This window comes from Anopheles nili, chromosome 2 (assembly GCF_943737925.1).
Source record: "Anopheles nili chromosome 2, idAnoNiliSN_F5_01, whole genome shotgun sequence".
NCBI lineage: Eukaryota > Metazoa > Arthropoda > Insecta > Diptera > Culicidae > Anopheles > Anopheles nili.
The window spans coordinates 28672501-28692150 of record NC_071291.1 but is presented as its reverse complement, the minus strand read 5'-3'; the positions used below and the strand labels follow the sequence as shown (position 1 = coordinate 28692150).

Here is a 19650-nt window from a genome sequence, read left to right as displayed (position 1 = left end):
TTTCACGACGTCGTGCGTCGCTATTTTCACTCGAGCTTATCACGGAATTATCACGGAACCTATCACGGACACAGCGTGGGGTTCCGGCACGAGTCCCCAATCGAAAACACGAATCCCACCATCGAAGTTAGGTGGCCACCGATACGATTCACTGTCGATTCTCGCGATTGGCACCGTTCAACACATTCGTCCTACTACACAGCTGGGATGGCTCTGTGGCCGGAGCAGCTCCGGTTTCCGAGGCGGAGGGCACGCAACCACGTATCGCGGCGATCAGATCGGAACTGCGCGCAACCTACTCCAATCAACCTGTTCGGAGTGCGAGCTGAGCAAGTGAAAACTACGTACCGAAACCAGCGGCACCACCGCCAGTTTGCCAGACCATTACCACCTCCACCGTGGTGCGCAGGAAGCTGCTAGTTTGTCGCTCAGGCACAGGGCTGCATCGGGCTGCAGCAGTACCACAACGGTGTTGGAGTAGAGGCAGATGAAAAATCGCGTACCAAGACGCTGCGTGCATTTTGAGGAATGCCAATTCGCACGAACAAGCGCATGGAGAGTGGATGGAGAAGGAGACTCTCCGCCGTCGAGGTGGGGTAGCATCTAACGTCACCCTGCATGGTCGGGGAACCGGCTTACAAGAGCGTGTCCTGGACCACTGAAAAGCAGAGCTGGAAATGCCGAAAGAGGCACAAAACCAGAGTTGAACATGTGTCACCACTGGTCACCAGGTGTCCAGGAATCGACAGCAGTCACATGGACCACGAGCAGTCCCAGTTTCTGCGCAGACGACCCTGACATTGGCCTCCCCGAGTCCGTTAGACGGGCGTGTGTGGGTAAGAAATTGCCCTGCACATCCGAACGCACAAATTGCAACCGGTTGCAGGTCGTACCTCGGGAAAACCTGTTCCGGCACACCGCTACTCGAAATGCTGCTGGAGCACGGAAACGAAGATCGGCCATTGCTTCGAGCTGGGGATGCGTTCTAACTGTATCGCGTGCACCAGGATCTTACGGTTACAAATAGCTATATTAGCGCGGTTTATGCTACGGTTGCCATTCGCGCCAATTACCGGCAGGTGTCGATCGCTAAACGAGCAATGCGTTGGGAATGCTGCACTCATTATTAATCCCGAACGGATTACACATTACGCGGGAAAGACTTAACGTGCGACAAATCAGGGCCACCTTGGATGTGTTGTGTACTGTTGTTCTTCGGTGCCCTTTTTTTTGTGTGTGTGGCATCAACACAACCCTGGCACGAATCGGTGCGCCAAACAGAGATCGGAAAATTAACCCCAAAGAGTCAATCACCGGACACGGCGATCGCCAGAACAATTTTCCGTTAATTGACTTCCCGCACGATCGCCACCATCACCCTGGCTTGTTCCGCGTGGGAATGACGCGAATGACTGTTAAATCTCGTACGAGCACTCGTGATCGCGCGCCCCTTGGGTTTCGGAATGCCTGGAAATCGCCGCCACCGGGAATGTGGTTAATCAAATGGAACGGCGGAAAAGCTGACCGGTGCTGCGCGCGGAACCGCAAGGGTAATTTCTTTTCGCAAGCCCTTTTACCAGTGCGCCGGCTTGAATCGCTCCCGACCCGCAGTTCCGTGTGGGTTTGGTCTATTTATTTTATTTAATTTTTCCTTCGCTTCAGCGCTCCGCGATGCTATTAATCAATGACTTTCGATTTCTGCGCCCCCACCGGCCATGAGTGGGAGAAAACTCACCAAGCGCAAATTCGCTCGCCCCAGCCAGTCTATCCAGTCTTAGTTCGCCCCAGCCTCACCCTGTTGGAGTTCCCGAAGGGCAGCCTGGCAGGAGTTTGGTATGCTGGCGCATGTCGAGTGGGTTTTGCTGCAGTTTGTGTGGACGAAGGCTAAGCAGCCATGCCGATCGCGATTTGCGATCTGATCGGGCATCGATCATCAAGCGATATGCAAACTTGCTGCCGGCGCACGTGCACGTCCGAAAGGTGGAACTGGCCAGCGTGTGTTCGCGGTGGAGAAAAGCGCTGGAAAATGGTTAACGGAACTGGGAGGGGGCGAGCGACTTACTTTCTTTTGCCGTGCTGTCGGACTGGGTTCCGTAGCGTGCATGTGCATTCGAGTGCACCAATTGTGCTCGTGCGCGGTGGACTTGTTTCGCGAGTCGGTATGCTTACGGGAATGGTGGCCGCAGGGAGTCGCGATGGGGGGGTACAAAGGTGTAGCATTAAACAAACAGCATACGGGTTGGCTTTAGGGGAAGCATGGCTCTAAAGGTGGTCACATCTATTGTGAGCTTGACTGGTCAAACCGACCCCAATGGAAAAGTATCTCGGCGATGCTTTGTCGCTGGATATGTTCGCTTTTTTTTGCGTTTGGCCCTTTCTGTGAGATAATTAAAATGCAGGAGAGGATATGCACCTGGGTGTGAAAGGCTTACAGGAGATGATGCACGAGAGCTGGGCAGTTCCCATCAACACGGGTATTAAACGCGAACGACTGCGGAATGATAATTATTGGTGGTACTCGTTGGCGGTGTTGAAGGTGATCCTGTTGTTGATCGTTTCAATTGGTATGAAGTTTAACTAAAAATTTGTATACTTTTATCATAACTGTTCAAATTGTACCAAAGAGAGAATGAAGGATAAAGAAAGATTTAACAAACATATTTCTGAATATTCAATTGCATTGGATGCAGTTTCAAATAAAATACCATTCTAAGCTCTAAATTTTTTCTTGCATTTCTGCTGTAATAGATAAAGAAAAGCCTTTTGATCTTGTTGATAGAAGATCATCGACGCGTGACGGCGTAAACGAAATCTACTCCCTAGGGCTCACTCTCGCAGGCCCACGCAACAATTCATGTAAATTCGTTTTCACTTTCGGTGGCGGTGTTTGCGCCGCATGCTTTATTTTGTGTTTATTTTGCAGACTCAAGCTCCACAGCAAAAAATGCAACATCTATGCCGCCGTAGCATTACCGAACATGGTTTACTACTCTCGTAGCTAGCAAAAAAAACAGCACTTGCTACTTGTGATCACTTGTCTGATCATTGGCATCAGGTATTGATGTTTTCAAGTGCCCGCCTGGTGGATAGAAAAAGGAAAACCTCACCAACCACTCCGGTTGGGCGCTATCGCAGCAGCACCGAAATCGACACCAAATCGATTAGTTCCAACCGAGAAGGCTTGATCGCGTAGCGATGATTGGGAGAAAAGTGTTTTATGCTCATTTTTTCACCTCACCGCGTTGTTATAATCGGATGCATCTGAGCGTCACGTGGAGAGGTCTGTTGGAATTCAAATAAAAAAAAACTGAGCAACGCATCGGAACAACATTACGAAATGCTCGAAAAGGAAAGCCATCCAGGAGCGAGGTGCAGCGATGCAGAAAAAAGAAATGTCACCGTTGGCGCCACACGATGGCGTGGGTTGTGTCCTACCGATGGTGTTATTGCAAAATTTGATATGGAAATTAAACAGAATGCACTGTGACGTGCGCGCGTCTTTCAAGTACGTCTGTGCGGGGCATATCAAACACATGTGAGCTTCCAGCACACGTCGTTGCCAGAGATACTTTTTTTTTATTATTAACTGCCAGCTCAACATACCAGCATTTCCGTTAGTGGACCTAGTTAACCTAGCATTGGCCGTTGTCACTCAGCTGACGATGGGCATGACATGAATTTGTGATGAAATTTACTCACGTACCGCCATTTCACTTACTTTTTCTTTCAATATCCGCCCTCCAGTTCTTCAGGCACCCCCGCAATCGAAGCACGCTGGGACTGGAAGCAGATTTCCCAGTGTTTCGTCCCACGACGAAGGGGACCGGTGGTCACACATTAGCCATGTGTACGATCATTCGTCACGTCGTTTATCATAAGCGCCGGGGAACGGATTTCTACCCATGCCCAAATTGTCCTCAAACCGTATGAAGCGAAGCGCTGGTAGCTTTCTACCTACCGGACCGCTCGCATGGTTGCGTTCACGGACCAGTTCTGCAGCGGCTGTGTTTCACGCCGTCTGCTAATGTTGGCCGTTGCCACTGTCGATGTGACGATGAAAGGAAAATGAAAACGTTTTGTGCGCTACTGCTTTCCTAAACCGATCCGTGTTCTGTACCGCCGAGTAATGAAGGTGCGCATAACGTAAAATCATGCAGCTCGCATACATCTCTGATGCATTTGAGGCGTATATGAAACCCATGAAGATGTCCTTTGGAAATGGCCGCAAGGAAATGTCAGATTCACGTTTGAATAAAGGAATGTTATTTCTTTCGTAAATTCAATGCTAATTGTATTGCACTTTTATACCGATATTTAATTGAGAACATTTTTTCAACATTAACGTAGTGGGTTCTCAAACCAATTTCCCTGGATTGCGTACATGAGCTTCCTAATGCGGATGCATTTTCTCCACACTCGTTCGCGCAGATAGAATAACGTCGTTCACCCCGACTCCGTCGTATGATGCACCGCACATTACGATCGGTAGTTTGTGATGCTCTACGTAGTCCCGTATAGCTTTCACCCGATCCTGGTGCCCGACGGTGTACTGCGGAATGCATTTACGCAACAGATTGACCTTATAGCTGTCGGGATTTTGATCGATGTGTAGGATTTTTTTCACATTTTCAAGCGCTACACTGAGGAGGTGCTCCTCAGAGGAGTCTTTACCGAACCATTTTTCGAACCAGGCGCCTCCCATCATCACCGTCAGCACCGTGTTATCGTCCATATCGAAGCAGCAGCTATCATAAATTACCCCTAGAATGGGTAGGTTCTCAATTGGGGGCACTAAAAATCCAAACCCATCCTGCTTCAGCATGCCGGTTTTGCGATACTGCAGGTTAACAACGCAAACGTCCACGAACGGGATGCTCTTCAATACGGTGGCTAACTGAGGGTGTTGTTTTTGCACGTGTTTGGCTAGCTTATAGCTGGGAATGCTGCTGACCAGATGGTTTAAGCATTCATCTTTGCCATCGATCCGAAGCGTTACACGATCGCGTTCGAAGAACAGTTCTTCGCATTTTATTCCTGTAACAATCGATGCCCCTTTCGATTGCAAATCAGTGGCCAGCGTTTCTGGAAGAGTCTGCAGCCCACCACGAATGGAATAAATGCTCCAATTTTCCGCCTTAGCCCGTTCAGCCAACCTTGCCATCTGCGTTGGTTGGCTTGATGTTTTTAGATTGTCTGATTGCTTTTTCCTGTTATTTTGCAGTGCCTCTTTAAGTAGACCCTTTATAACGCCACCATGTCGCTGCTCACGCTCGAAAAGGTCTTTCATTAAAAACTTTACACTTATCTCTTTTGCATTGCCGGCGCAAATTCCGCATAGCATTGCGCTTACGGCATAATCAGCGATTTCCTTACCGAACCTACGTTCCACAAACGAGTACATAGATTCGTCTTGCAGCAGTGTTTTGGATCGTCCGGCAAGAAGATCTCTAAACGCAGCAAAATACAACGGTTTCGTAAAGGGTGGCACCGTTTTCAATATTCCCCCCAGCGAGGATGGGAGAAGATTCAGCTTTCCTTTGGCGAAAATCATGCGATTCCGGGCGGCCGTGTGATTGGAGCTAATAGAGTAAACTTGATCAGCAAGCCCCAGGTGCTCTATTAGCTCAAGCGTGTTGTTTGCTGCTGGTCCTTTGGGTCGTATCGTTCGTGGTCCTGCCTCAAATACGTATCCATTGTCTAAGAAACGATCGGACCGAATCCAGCCGCCAACTCGTTCCGTCGCTTCGTATATCGTAAGAGGTAGCGTAGGTGATTTCCTTAGCAAATAATGTCCAGCAGCTAGTCCGCTTATTCCTGCACCAAGTATTGCAGTCATGGCGATTCTTTAAACTGTCTCAAGCGACTGTGTTTTATGTTGCATTCTTTTCGGCTGTGAAAATATCACAGCACCGGCAAATCAAATGTTTTGCCAAATGTATTGATAAGAGCTCTCGGTAATCTTGGTGTTTTGTTATATTTTTACACGTATGGACTGCTGTTCTTTTTCATTCTACGAAAAGGATATTAAAAATACATGTAGTTTATTTATTTGCCGGTAAACCAGGTTTTGGTGTTTTCTTGTTTGATAGGTATATTATAAGTTGAAATTCCATTCATAATATACATGATATTTACCAAAAGCGAAGATTTTTAGTCATCCGGCATCTCCTGAAATCTGTAGTTTTTCAATTAGGCATTATAAAATGGTTTAATAATGAATATAATGGATATTAAATATCCACATTCGAAAAAATAGTCACTTTATCTTTGAATGTCCGTGCATGGTCCTTTTTTTGCAATCGCCTGTACGTTAGAGTCAAAACATTACGATATATGACATTTGTGACGAAGTAGACGCAGCAGAGAAATATAAATCATATTTATTTCAAGGGCTTACAGTGTAAGCTATTTTGTTTAGATTATGAAAAACGATTAGAATATTAGCGACTCAAAAAGCACAAATTTATTACGATCGCCGAAAAAATGAAATAAATTTATTGTATTATTATGCTTGCTATGGACACCTTGTACAGCATACCGTTTAACTGTCATTGCAGCTTGCTTTACCGCGGATTCGTATACAACAAACACCAAGCCGTCCGTAATTCCTAGTTTAGAAAATTTGTATTTCATGAATGAAATACGTAAAATTATTTTGAATTCTTGTTATAAATCGATTCTGTGAACATTCTTGTACTTTATTATACACTAGCTCATATAATTTTTGATAAGATAATTTAAAATGGAGGCGGCTGAAGTGAAAGCTGATATCAAGAAGTCTCCCGCCGGGGATGAGAAATACAATTGCTATTGGTAAGCATAACATACATGGAAAAATATGATATTATTAAGTTATCACTGCCATTCTAAATTCTTTCTTATATTGCTTTGGTTTTTTAGTGGGAAGGAAAGGAATCTTAACATCGTAGAGCTTCTTTGCGCTACTTGCAATCGATGGTTTCACGAATCTTGCATCGGATTTCAGCTTGGTCGCCTGGTTCCTTTCATGATGAATTATGTTTTCGTATGCAAAAACTGTTCCATGACAGGTTTGGAAAGTTTTCGCAAAGTGCAAGCATCAATACCGCAAATGTGTATTACGGCTTTAGCAAACTTGCAACAAACCGCAAACAAGGAAGGTAAAACACGATTGATGTTCAGCAAAGACAAGGATATCATTCCTTATATGGATCACTACTGGGAAGCAATGACGACCATGGCCCGACGATCAACTCAATCATGGTACGCCACCGTACAAAGATCTCTCATAAAAGACATCAACACGTTGTTTTCGTACGAAGAAAGTAATGAACACGGTCAAATGTATGGCCTAGCGAATACGGATGTAACTCAAATTAAACCTACGTACGACGAAGCTACTGCATTAGGTAAGCATATGTTCTGAGATGATAAAAGAATGCAATCATCATGGTAATTGATACTTTCAACAGTTTGCAAACGATATTGAACGACCCATTGAATCGTTTATACCATTTGGTATCATAGGATATTTTTCTTATGTTTCATTTTTAAAATTTGTTCATGTGTTCAAAATTATACTTTGTCATTTATGCATCATTAAGCTACACATTACTTTAGCTATTTTATTCCTATGAACTGCAATTACCGCGGAGTTTGTTTATGCGTACGATAGAGCGTTAGAAGTGAAGTAGCGATACCAACAAAGAGCGAGCGAGACGCTACAATAACATAGGAATGTCAGTTGTGCAATTAATTGTCAAAAAGCTTTTAAAGTCACATTGGAAACAATAATATTATTTATACGCAATTCCCCGATGTGAAATCCACGCAATACAGTGGATTTAGTGTTTTATTTCTATTGCTTCTTTTTTATTTCTCTTCAATTCTACACTGTTGTGCCTCTATTTAGAAGCTAAATCCACATCCACTATCTTCGATTGCATTGGATATTTTTACGCTCGGTTATGGAAGAAAGTAACTAAGGATGTTAGCTTATCTATTATAGAATCAATTATTTTACGAATCATTTTTCATATCGCCCCTTTCTAGCTACACAGAATTTTTCTAAAAGCAGGCAGCAGAAGCGGAAGCTCCCCAATAACGAACAGAGTGGCGCGCCAGGAAAGAAGAGTCGCCTTGGTACTGATGTTAGTGCTCTCGTGAAGCTGCCGGCTCATGGTTATCCCCTGGAGCACCCCTTCAACAAGGATGGCTACCGGTACATACTGGCTGAGCCAGATCCTCATGCACCGTTCCGGCAAGAGTTTGATGAAAGTGCAGATTGGGCCGGCAAGCCGATTCCTGGATGGTTATACCGTGTGCTTTCACCAAATGCCGTTCTAATAGCTCTGCATGATCGTGCTCCTCAATTGAAAGTGTCGGAGGACCGGTTATCGATTACAGGCGAGAAAGGTTATTGCATGGCTCGGGCTTCTCATTGTAAGCATTTATTTATTGTGGTTTATAGTATCGACAATGTTTTCATATTAGCTGTTTGTTTATCATGTAGATGTTACAAAAGGATGCTGGTACTGGGAAGCTACAGTAGAGGATATGCCCGACGGTTCTGCCTGCCGTTTGGGATGGGGCCAGGAATATGCAAATCTACAAGCACCTCTGGGGTATGATAAGTTTGGATATTCATGGCGCTCTCGTAAGGGTACAAAATTCCACGAGTCACATGGAAAGCACTATAGTGTTGGATACGCAGAAGGTGATACGTTAGGTTTTCTTATAACGTTACCTAATGAACAACAAACCAATCATACTTCGAACACATTCAAAGATCGACCCTTGGTGAAATTTAAGAGCCACCTTTACTACGAGGACAAGGATCGTGTTAATGAAACGTTGAAATCGTTGAAGGTGCAGCCGGGAAGTAAGATTCATTTTTTCAAAAACGGCATCTGCCAGGGAGAAGCGTTCACAGACATGTTCAAAGGCGCGTATTATCCGGCAATATCGTTACACAAAAACGTTACAATCAGCGTGAACTTTGGACCCAATTTTAAGCATCCGGAAGCGATGAAAGAATACAATGCAAAACCAGTTAGTTCACATTTGAATTTTCTAGTAAATTACAAATCCAACTAATGTTTTTTATTGGTTTTTTAGATGCACGAGCGAGTAGAAGAAATGATATGTGAGCAGACGATGGCCGATATGATGTATTTTACGGAGAACGATGGAAAACTTCGCCTTGATACATACAGCATTTGAACGGTTACAAAAATCATCGTCAGGAATCACAATAAATGTTGACGTGCTACATTTAACTATTTGTAATTGTTAACTTATTTTACACTACAACCGCTTATTTAAGTTTGGATTGCCACGATTTAAGGGGTTGTTCTCAATGTTTATGCATGTTGTGATAAAGACGTAATAGATTGAAGATGATGATTGGATAGCGTTAGGATTTGGTAGCAGTTGACTATTTATTTACCAAATCCCCCTTTACAATTTGGACTGGGTTTGAGCTCATAAGCTTCATCCCATTGCTGTGGGGTTTTTGCGACTATAGAGAGAGCATGTACGAAATCGCCATTCAGATTATTTTTTACAATGTCATTCACCATTCGATGTCGCTAAAAATGTTGAAGTCGAGAAGTTGAAAATTGTAAATGGTATTATTTTTCTCTAGGCATCATATATCATGTCTTGCATACCTTAATTAATGCCAATCCTTCGAATTGTTGTGATACGACTAGAACCTTGAAATGTGTTTCCGACCCCTTAGGAACATTGTGCATGTAAGATTCATTAACGATCTCCAGATGCACGGGATCGAGTTCTTTCGTTAGACCGCTGCGAATAGCCATCTCGATTGGATTTTCAATGACTGTTGCCATTGTTTTTGCAAAAGGTACCACTGCAAACGTAGTCTGTCGAATGAGGGTAAATGGCTTTCTATAGAAATTGGTCAATATCGAATTCATTTTGATTTTTTGCTTTGAGAAGTACTATGAACTTCGATATTATGTATAAATAAATATTGCTCAAAACAACGCACAGCTATACGGAAATTTGCGATTTCCTTCTTCTAATATCTTGATGGTATACAAGGGATTAATTTTACTTGCCGAATCAATGAAGGGAATCGAAAAAATACAAAATAGTGATTATGAAATATCTGAAATACAAGAACATTTTGAAAGTAATGTTGCGTTGGTGAACTCTACATTGTAATGGTTTTTAACATACATTGTTCTAAATTGATGTAAATATGCTCTTATTATCAAATCAGCGGCGATAATATGAATTCTCACGAACCTTTTTAATGAAAACAAACTACTATGTTTCATTCAAACATGAGCAAATCAGAAGTTGAAATATTATCTCTGACAGATCATTATCCGTTACACAACTGTAAATTAAATTTTGGATAAGTTATCTATTCGGTAATTTCTTCTATGTTTCTATTTTAAAGCAATCTTTTACGAAAATATAGCCATGATAGTAATGATTTCAAACGAGCTCCATGAAGTTCAAAATAAAATTCCGTAGTGTGTTTGTATGAAGTTTATCATAATAATATTAATTTTAGATCATTATAGTGTATTTATTCTTCAGATATTTTATTTAATTCATCGAATTATTATTGAAACAATATAAAAAAACCAAATAATCACTTATAATAAAAGTGCAAATTTGGCTATGATATAGAAACCTTGTGCATATAGGTGCACTTAAGAAACGATCGTTTCGAGGCAATTTATCAATGTAAATATTATTGTAAATTTACTGAAAATCAAAGTGATGTAAGAGTAATGCTTTTGAATTAATATATTGATTAAGCATTTGAATTACTGTACTGGGATCTTTAGGTTGCTAGTGCTACAATGCGAGCTCTTAACATTTAGCTATAAACTAAGGCGTTCCAATTGTTGTCACTGATATCAAAAGAGGGAAAATTAGCGACTTCAGAAAAAGAAAGAAAATAAGTGGCTGTAAACAAACTTTGCCGGACTTTCGTGTTAAACTTGTATGTGCTTAATTGTTTATATAAACTTGGTAATCACTATTTAACTCAATCATGATTATTTTACATTGATAGGCATTACTTGTCGATAGAGTATTGAGCGATGGGACGTCGGAAATCTAAAAGAAAGCCGCCACCTAAACGGAAGAATATTGAACCGCTCGATCAGCAATTCAATTGTCCGTTCTGCAATCACGAGAAATCCTGTGAGGTAAAAATGGACAAGGCAAAAAACTCGGCAAAAATATTATGTCGTGTGTGTTTGGAGGAGTACCAGACAGCGATAAACTTCTTATCTGAACCAGTAGATGTGTACAACGATTGGGTGGATGCTTGTGAGACAGCGAATTGATATTGCGAATGGCAACTAGGGTCTGTAACGTGTACGTGCGCTGGTAAATTATAAGAGAAATATGCACAGTAATATCTAACAAGAATAAACTAAAACTTTTAAGAAGAATAAACATAAATTGACTTTAAACTTCGTCAAGATACTAAAATGTTTTGTGTTATTTTTCATTGAGAGTAACCAAAGGGAGTGCAAGGGCCCAAGAGAGAACATAGTCATACTCATTGCAAATGAATATATAGCAGCGTGTAAAGTGAACGGAGTAAAATTATAGAAAACAAACCGTGTGGTGCCACGGCAAAACAGAGCTATTTTTTCATACAAAGTAACGTTAGAGAAATCGAATTAGAGGTACCAATTTTCGCTACTGAACAACCAAAAACGCTTAAATTGTTTGAAACGCTAAAATTTGTTCGGGCACTATCTAAAACGCTATGTATTATCTGAGTTGATCTAAAACGCTAAAATATTATTTTCAATCTAAAACGATACAGTTCAGCGCTTCCTTTCGTTTTTATTTATTTAGACGTTGTTACTGTTCAGTAGTGAAAATTACAATATTTTATCAAGTATGCTCTAATGTTACTTTATTAAAAAATGTCATTTGTTTTGCCAGAGCAGTCTTTGGCCAATGTCTATTCTGGTTTGATTTATTTCTTTTGTTTTCCACGCAGTTGTGTATTCGATCCGAATGAGCTTATTCTTTGCAAATAAACCTTCGCAAAATCGCGTGTGCGTTTATTGTTTGAATAATTTGCAAAAATTTTGCAATTGCAATTCTGAACTCCAGTCTATTGAGATTTAAAATAAATAATTCACCTCGTTTACTCGTTTTTTATTACATCGACTCAAACCATTGTTGTTCGCAAACTCAAACAAAAATGATTGATAACTTCGTACAATATAAGAACACAGGGTTCACTTAATTGCAATCAGGGAAATATCCTCTTTATTTACTAAGTTATTCAACCGTCGCTCTACTTTCAACACAGTGCTGGAGCCCAGCTCCAACCGACACTTATGGGCTAAAGTTAAGATTTTACCATCAGAATCTATCGGTTGAGTAGAATTATTTTTCTGCTTAAATGGTTCAACAACTGGTGTACGGCCAAAACCTGTCTTGAGCTTAGCAGCTAAGCTAAGGCTTTTTATGACTTTAAATTTTCACGTAGGCTCCAGCCCGAATATCGTGTGTTTATGGCCCTATACCCCGATAACACTTCGACTAGCGAAACCCCAGTAGTATTATTATTTTTATCAATAATAGAACTAGCTGTTGTAGGTAATTGTGTATAACGTAAGAGCTTAATTCGGATGCCTGCAAGATATTAGTTATTTCTGTACGGTAAATGATTGTCATACTCAGAAATTCTTGCACGTGCTCTTATTGCTGCCCGTATTATGTTAAGATTTTAATCGTCATGCATCGGCTGCTGGCATTTGAACCGTTGGCGCTTCACCAACGATAACGCATTTCGAATCCAGCGCCGATACGAAACCGGTACGGAGCCATTCATGCAACCCTGACCCGGCGCAGCCGTAGTGAAAGCCGTAGTGCGGACGCATTCTCATTTTCACTCGTGTTTTCCCGAACCCCCCATGCCGCGCTAACGCTCTATTCGATCGACAGCGCGGAGGAGCATCCACTGAGTGAGAGAACGGATTTTCCATCAGAACTGTGCTAGATCTCGCCCGTGAAGGTAACGATTCGCTCGGCTAACCGACTGCCATTCGGGGTGGTGTACTGCAGGGGAGAAAATGGAGCATGGCAGGGCTCTATGCTGGTGAACTGGTGTGTCTCCGTGTGTACGTGGATGTGTAACAATTTTCAACTCCCATTTTTCGCACCTTTTCAACGGTTTTTCCGGGATTTCTGTCACCCAACGGGACCCTCGGTGTGGTGCCGTTTCGTTGCGGTGCCTTTCGCACGTGTTCGAGCCGAAATACGGGGAGAAAATCACATTTTTCGCTGCTACCCACCCGATCGAACTATTGACCCCTCCTCTTTCGCTCGGTACCATTAATTACTGACTGGAAGAGCCGTTGTCAAGGGTGGCCACTGGTGGACCGTCGTCCTGTGTAACCTATTACGAAATGTGCTTCGAAACTGGGGCAACATATTTGTCCGGTGATGTACATCATCAGCAAAGATGGTCGACTTTAATTTTATTAAAACTGTACCCTTATGTGTTTGTGTGTGTATGTGTGTGTGCGTTGAGTGTGAAAAAGTGCGCTCAAGCGTCCGCGTTGGGCAATGGCGGGCATTTACCATGATCAGTGCCCCCAGTCAACGATGTACCGCATTTGTGCGAAGTGCGAAAAATGTTGTGTGCCAGCTAGGAAAAAAGGAGGCCTATGACCAAGTTTTTTTTATTCCCCATTTTTCGCCTTTTGCTTGAGGAAACTTTAAAGAGAAAGAGAAAGAGAGAGAGAGAGAGCGTGACGATCAAATTCGTGACCGAGTGAAGCAAAGTGAGCTGAGAGAAATTGGCGAGAGGAAACGGCATACTAGTAGGCACTGTAGTTATATTGGAAGGTGATAATAAAAAAAAGAAATGGAACAAACTTCAGCAGCCGTGAGAGAAATAGAGCACACATGGCACATTGAGCGTGGTGGTTTTTTTGGTGATAAAAGGCCCGCGAGAGCAGGGAGCCAATTTTGAGATAACTATGAAGTAAGGATGAGCAGCGGGATCAACACCGCCGGAGAGGTCACGTTTTCCTAAGCCACCCAGCTACACCCCCACCCGACTCGTGTCGGAAAAGCGGACGCACGGAGAGCCGGAACAACGAGTGCTGTCTCTCGCGATCTCACACACTTGGCCGCCCGCTCTGGCTCGCGCGCGCGTAAAGATAATGGTTGCGAGAGCACGAAGCCATTTTTCACCTAGGTCGCGCTACGTGGAGGCGCCAAGTCCGGCCACGAAGTCGGGCCACGGATGGGCCGCCGAATATATCGAGCGGATTTTGGGCAGCCCCGGCCCGAGGCACCCCCAGGAGATGGAAAAGGCCGGACCCGAGAAGAGGCCGAGGCCGCCGATGCGAGCGGTGGGTGGTGTCATTTTGCTTTCCCAACATGTCTTCCGCTGGGTTTCCGCCGCGAAGGCGTTTGGTGTTTTCCCGTGGTCCATTTTCTGCTGGCATTGGTGCAGAGCTAGCGACCACGCGATCGAGCGTTGTAGAAAAAGACGGCTGTATGCAGGAGAGGGCGATAGCGCGATGGCGATAAATGGTTGGCCCACTGCTGGGTCGTGTGTTTGCTGTTATTTTTCAATTGGGGTAGTATGGGAACTGTTGAAAGCCGTCCCATCCTGGTGACTAGCGGGTGTGGGTGGCGACGCAATGGCCGGAAAGTGGGTAATGACACGGCAAACGAATTAATTTAGTTTTGTCGCACCTCGCAGGTGGGCCTTCGATTGGCCTTTTGGTTTGCAAGGTTTCATGCTGTGCGAACGGTTCCCAAGAAGATGAGTCAAATCGGACCCTAATTTCACTGCTAGGATGGATGGTCATTTTTGTTTGTAACGAAATTATTTGCAACCTGCTGGGACGGAAACGTTGTTTGTGTAAAGTTAAAAGGGAACGCAGTATTGTTTCCTTTAGGTTGGAACGGTCAGTGGTGGGCTTGGAGCGGTGGATTAGCCTCTTTTGGAGAGCACAAAATAAGGAGCAATTAAATGAGAGAGAAAGAGAGACAGATAGAGTGAGAGTAAGCGAGGGAGAGAGGGAGCAAATGTGGTAAAACGAAGAAAGAGCAATTGCTTCAAGAACCTCGTGAATCCTGGAGACATCTTTTGTGTTTGATAATCGCCACACAAGGAGCGTTGTTTTCGCTCAAGAAAAGCATGTTACTCTGGTGGTCTATATTGCGCTAGCTACTTTGCAGTGATTACATGTTTTCAACAAGTCAAAATTGAAAAAAAAACTAATAAACTTAAAGGTAATAATTTTTCAACTGTGATGGCATAGAAAATGATATAGTGAAGACTTGATCTACAAAAGTTAGTCCAGTTCAGTTGCGAGTGATGCGATAACACTTTTTGACAAAACATGTTGAAAGTAGTCTTCGGGTAAAAAAAAACGTTTTCCATTTTTCAAACCAACATTCTACCGATTTGGTAGAATTTGGGCAGCGTGGAAGTTATTTTTTTGAGAGAAAAATGCCTACATTTCTTCACCTGTACGTAACCCAGATTGAGGTGAACGGGCACGCTGGTGCTCTCCATGCAAAGATGGCGAAGTGAAAAGTCCTTTTTTATCACCCACCCTCGCTGTCTCCCACCCTCTTTCGCTCTTTTGCTCTTTGTCTCTTGTTCGTTCTAATGCAGTTGCTCACCCACTCTCTTTGTGGGTCCTCTTGCTTTCCATCGCTCATCGTGCTCGTGTGAGACTGTTCTCTCGCTCTCCATTCATTGTGTGCGCTGCCCTGTGTCGAGCCCGTTCGTCGCAATCTGGTGTAGCGGAAGTGCTCCTTGCTTTCAAAGTTTTTTCGCCCGTGTCCTGCTGTCGTAACGCTGGGCTCGGAGAAGTATCGTATGCTTTTTTCGGGCTGGTTTTATTATATAACGGGGATTTCCGTTTTTTGAATTCAACGAAACGCTGGTGCTAGTTGTGCTGGAAGCGACCGTACGAAGCTCAAGGCGCAGGCAGGTTTGCATGTGTATGAGTGTGTGTCTGTCTGTGTGTGTGTGTATGTGTCATTGCACCACACGAGTCCACCACGAACCACTGCCACAGTAGCCATCGACGAAATATCGAGTGACGTGCACGTTGTGTGAGACGTGTTCAACATCGCGCTCGATCGAAGCAACCTTCGTCGGATGTGACCACGAGTGGCACAACCTCCGTACCCCGGATCGTTTAGAGTTTAAAAATTGAACTCCAACACCTTACCAACCATCGTTCTTTCCTCGACAGCTATGAAACAGAAACGCCAGTGCTAGTGGGTGTAGAAGTTGTGAGCAACAACAGCAAAGACAGTTCTTTCAAGGTGCCGTGGCTTTACGGCGGAGTCGTAACCGAAACGAACATATTCCCGGCAGCGGTCAGGCAGTGTTGCAAGACGGGCGGGAGAGCGGGGTGAGGGGCCCAAGACGGAGCCCAAAATCGTGCCCACTTGGCACCCGAAAAGACTCCTTCACGCTCTCGCTTCGGTGGAACCCGCAACTTGCTCTCGCAGAACCGCTACTGAAGGAAAGGCGAAGAATAATTGAGATCCTGTAAGCATCAACTAACGGGTGTGTTTGTGTGTGTATTCGTGCGCGTACGAGTGTGTGCGTTACCAGTGAAGCCCGGGTATCCTCCATTTTCAAGCCCGCTGGCGTGCCGTGGCTTGCTAGCCCTTCGGTTCGCTCGCTGACGTCCTGACCTAGTTCCCGCATCGATAACGCAAAGACCGGAAGCGGTGTTATAGAAGAGAAGGTTTGGTGTGGGTGCGCGTGTTGGTGCGTGTTTGTGTGGACGCATGGTGTCCCGGTCCTGGAGGTACGCGTCGTGGCTGATGTGAGCCCACAAATCTAAGAAGCAGCGAAAAAATAAAAGTGAGCCATAAAGAGAGAAAGAGAGAGAGAGAGAGAGAAAGATTGTGTGAGAGATTACTGCTTCACCTCACTTGGAAAAGTCCTGCGTGAGCCACGAGGCACCGTTTACCGGTTATCCTTCCGAGCTTGAACCAGTGCGCGAGGAGAAGGCGCCGCAGGTTCGCTAGAGATCCCCGTGGGAGTCGCCGCCAGCTCCGTCCGGCACGACGTCATGTCCAATGACTGCAGCTAGAAGGTTGCGAACCAGTGTGCAGCGGTGTGCGTTCTCGATCCCCCCACCAGGCCTACTAGCGGGATCGAGGGGATGTCGGGCTGTGACGAGGAGCAATCAGTACTGACCACGGAGCTGCCACCGACCGATCTCGATGATTGTCTCCGGGTGCGAAAATGGTGGTGCTTTCTGCTGTCCAGCATCTTCACCTTTCTGGCCGGCCTGCTGGCCGTGCTGCTATGGCGCACGTTCGCCTTCCTGTTCTGCCGGAAGGAGCCCGAGCTGTCGCCGAACGATCCGAAGCAGAAGGAGCAGAAGGCCTCCCGCCAGGGCAAGCAAGACTTCGAGGGAACCTTTATGACCGAAGCGAAGGACTGGGCCGGCGAGCTGATCTCGGGACAGACGACTACAGGACGGATCTTGGTGAGTAGCGTAAAATATTTTAAAGCATCCAGAATGCTCTAGAGCAACCGCGCAAATAGTTTAAAAACAAACAAACAAAATGATTTTTCAAGTGATTATAAATGTGGATCTGAATGAAATACGACTGAAATTTATCTAAAGTAAAAGATTTGCTTCTCCGTTGAGGGAAAGTGTAAAAAATCTACATAGTGTAGGGTAAATAAGGCAGGTGTGTCATAAAAATAATTATCCCCGCTTGCGACTAATAATATTTTCTATGCATTTCGTTCTGATCAACTCAAGCTTGTCCGCATACTCGACTATAAGATCATAAATCATAATTGAAATCCAAGTGCAGTGCTATCCAAAATACACCACTTGGACGAATTGGCTGTCGATCGAAACGAGCAGAGAGCATCGGACTTAAGAGCGCCCGACTGTGGCGTGCTACGCGACGCGGGTAGTGGTTAGAAAATCTAATTAAGCATGGGATTGATTTATTGAACATCTAATTGCCGCCTAGCAATCGTTGAAGAGTTTGCTTAGGAAGGTAAGCACTTTTTGTTGCTTTTGCCGAATGGTGCCAGGTGAGCCGGTCGATTCTGACCGACCCCATGCGGTTCGTCGCCAGCAAGACGAAGTGGTTCATTGACAGGACTGTGTTGGAGGCGAACAGGGCTTTACATAACCTTATCATGGCCTCGCTGTAATGCGAACTGATCGTAAACATCGTGTTCGCCACGGGTAAGCACGCAAGCACGATATATCCGAGGCGCCGTTCAGCATTTTGCACTGACATTTTATTTTTAAAAATCTCGTTTGTCGTTCTGACATACCATGAGCATTGGATGGGGAAGTGGGTGGTGAGTATTTTCTGTACCTTTACCTCAACGTGCAGCAAATAGGAACCTGTATAGTTCACCTACGATATGCATTACCCGCCAACAAAGTCACGCTGTTGGCGTGGAATATAAAATGCGGCATAATATTGTCTAATAAAAGATGAACAATACATGTATTTTATTCATAAGCTAAACAGCTGCTCGTCCCTGTCTGGCCGTCACTTTCTCATGGGGATCCTGGCAAACGGCACGGCGCACGTCAGAAGTGGGTGCAATCGGGCGATAGCTGGCAGCTTTGCTAGTGGTAGCGGCAATAGAAATCTTTCTTTTTTTATTTCTAGTGCATTAGAAGCCGAACAAACAATGCGCGGTTTTGCAGAGGCGAGAACCTCAGACAGGAAGAACAGTGGGCGCATAAACGTTCCATTTAGGTCACGATTTGTCGCCCTCTTGCTCCGCCCAGGCCCAGGTTCGTACCGGCTAACTAGAGCCGCTGGCACCGTAAAGCCTCTTCCGCAAATGTTGTCTATTTTTAAGTCCCGGTGCCTACCGTTGCACTTTTGCTTTGTGCGCAAAAAATGTACCATTTCTTCCTCGGTCGGGTCGGAGAAGGTTGTTATTTTCCGTTTGGATGCCTCTTTGCCGAAGCACGCGAAAATAATTGGACCCATGCGCCCGTGGTGTAAAAATGGCAACTAGCACATCTAAGCGAAATTCATCGAGGCCAAATCCCATTTATAGGCCACCGGTGCCCTTTAGAAGGCTTTTCCTAAAGCACTAGTGGAAGGGAGCATTAAATTGTATTTATTGTCGGCGTGGGTAAGCATAGGGTAGTGCATATGCCACCATGCTAGAACGTGAGTGTAGAACGTGCAGCAACCCTGTACCACATCGACGATGTGATGGGGTTTCAATTCGCGTATGTTGACACGGTGACGAGTTGTTGTGTTCACTTACCACATCGGAAATGTCCATCAAGCGTGATTAGGCAACAGGTGTCGCGAACAATAGTCGATAATAAACGCGACACATACGAGCATAGATAAGAAGATAAAGCAACAAATTATATTAAACAATTGGTTTTCTTGCGGTTTAAATTCAGTTGGGCTCAAGAAGATGGTTTCGCATTTCAATCTCACCAATAAATCTATCTCAAATTCGTTTCGTTAAAACAACAACGCTTTTGAATAAAGCACTTGTTAAAAAATTTTAAAAATTCAGATTAGATTTAAATATAATGGATAAAAAATTTGCAAATTTACCCGCGATAAGTTTAATAATATAAGTCTAATATTAATATAATGTATACTGCATAACAAAATATATAATGCATGAAATAATTA

At 44.2% G+C, this 19650-nt stretch overlaps 5 protein-coding genes across 5 annotated transcripts in view; 3 read left to right on the top strand and 2 right to left on the bottom strand.

Moving 5' to 3' along the window:
• Window positions 1-4390: 4390 nt before the first annotated feature.
• Window positions 4391-5836, bottom strand: LOC128720834 (protoporphyrinogen oxidase). The gene has a single exon (XM_053814535.1). It carries the CDS (start codon window positions 5834-5836, stop codon window positions 4391-4393), a length of 1446 nt encoding a protein of 481 aa, XP_053670510.1.
• Window positions 5837-6742: 906 nt separating this feature from the next.
• LOC128731529 (set1/Ash2 histone methyltransferase complex subunit ASH2) lies at window positions 6743-9243 on the top strand. Its single transcript, XM_053824654.1, has 5 exons — window positions 6743-6813; window positions 6901-7388; window positions 8032-8421; window positions 8492-9030; window positions 9097-9243. The coding sequence occupies exons 1-5, from the start codon at window positions 6743-6745 to the stop codon at window positions 9199-9201; spliced, it is 1593 nt and encodes a 530-aa protein (XP_053680629.1). The 3' UTR covers window positions 9202-9243.
• A 176-nt stretch (window positions 9244-9419) lies between these two features.
• Window positions 9420-9833, bottom strand: LOC128720298 (bolA-like protein DDB_G0274169). The gene is made up of 2 exons (XM_053813960.1): window positions 9651-9833; window positions 9420-9569 (listed from the first exon to the last, which is right to left on the bottom strand). The coding sequence occupies exons 1-2, from the start codon at window positions 9831-9833 to the stop codon at window positions 9420-9422; spliced, it is 333 nt and encodes a 110-aa protein (XP_053669935.1).
• A 1215-nt stretch (window positions 9834-11048) lies between these two features.
• Window positions 11049-11375, top strand: LOC128720075 (transcription elongation factor 1 homolog). The gene has a single exon (XM_053813721.1). It carries the CDS (start codon window positions 11067-11069, stop codon window positions 11313-11315), a length of 249 nt encoding a protein of 82 aa, XP_053669696.1. The 5' UTR covers window positions 11049-11066; the 3' UTR covers window positions 11316-11375.
• A 1636-nt stretch (window positions 11376-13011) lies between these two features.
• The window catches only part of LOC128722200 (calcium-activated potassium channel slowpoke), a 58466-nt gene continuing 51827 nt past the window's right edge, over window positions 13012-19650 (top strand). The window contains exons 1-2 of the mRNA XM_053816045.1: window positions 13012-13104; window positions 16230-17486. Coding sequence (XP_053672020.1) covers window positions 17157-17486 — 330 coding nt within the window. The 5' untranslated portion in view covers window positions 13012-13104; window positions 16230-17156. The remainder of the gene's footprint in view (window positions 13105-16229; window positions 17487-19650) is intronic.

Bases quoted from the DNA above. Each gene is read 5' to 3' on its own strand.
- LOC128720834 (XM_053814535.1), bottom strand. From the start codon at position 5,836: ATGACTGCAATACTTGGTGCAGGAATAAGCGGACTAGCTGCTGGACAT.
- LOC128731529 (XM_053824654.1), top strand. From the start codon at position 6,743: ATGGAGGCGGCTGAAGTGAAAGCTGATATCAAGAAGTCTCCCGCCGGG. The intron at 6,814-6,900 runs GTAAGCATAACA...TTGGTTTTTTAG, and splicing joins GAGAAATACAATTGCTATTG to TGGGAAGGAAAGGAATCTTA. The intron at 9,031-9,096 runs GTTAGTTCACAT...TTGGTTTTTTAG, and splicing joins AAGAATACAATGCAAAACCA to ATGCACGAGCGAGTAGAAGA.
- LOC128720298 (XM_053813960.1), bottom strand. From the start codon at position 9,833: ATGGCAACAGTCATTGAAAATCCAATCGAGATGGCTATTCGCAGCGGT. The intron at 9,570-9,650 runs GTATGCAAGACA...CAACATTTTTAG, and splicing joins AAGGATTGGCATTAATTAAG to CGACATCGAATGGTGAATGA.
- LOC128720075 (XM_053813721.1), top strand. From the start codon at position 11,067: ATGGGACGTCGGAAATCTAAAAGAAAGCCGCCACCTAAACGGAAGAAT.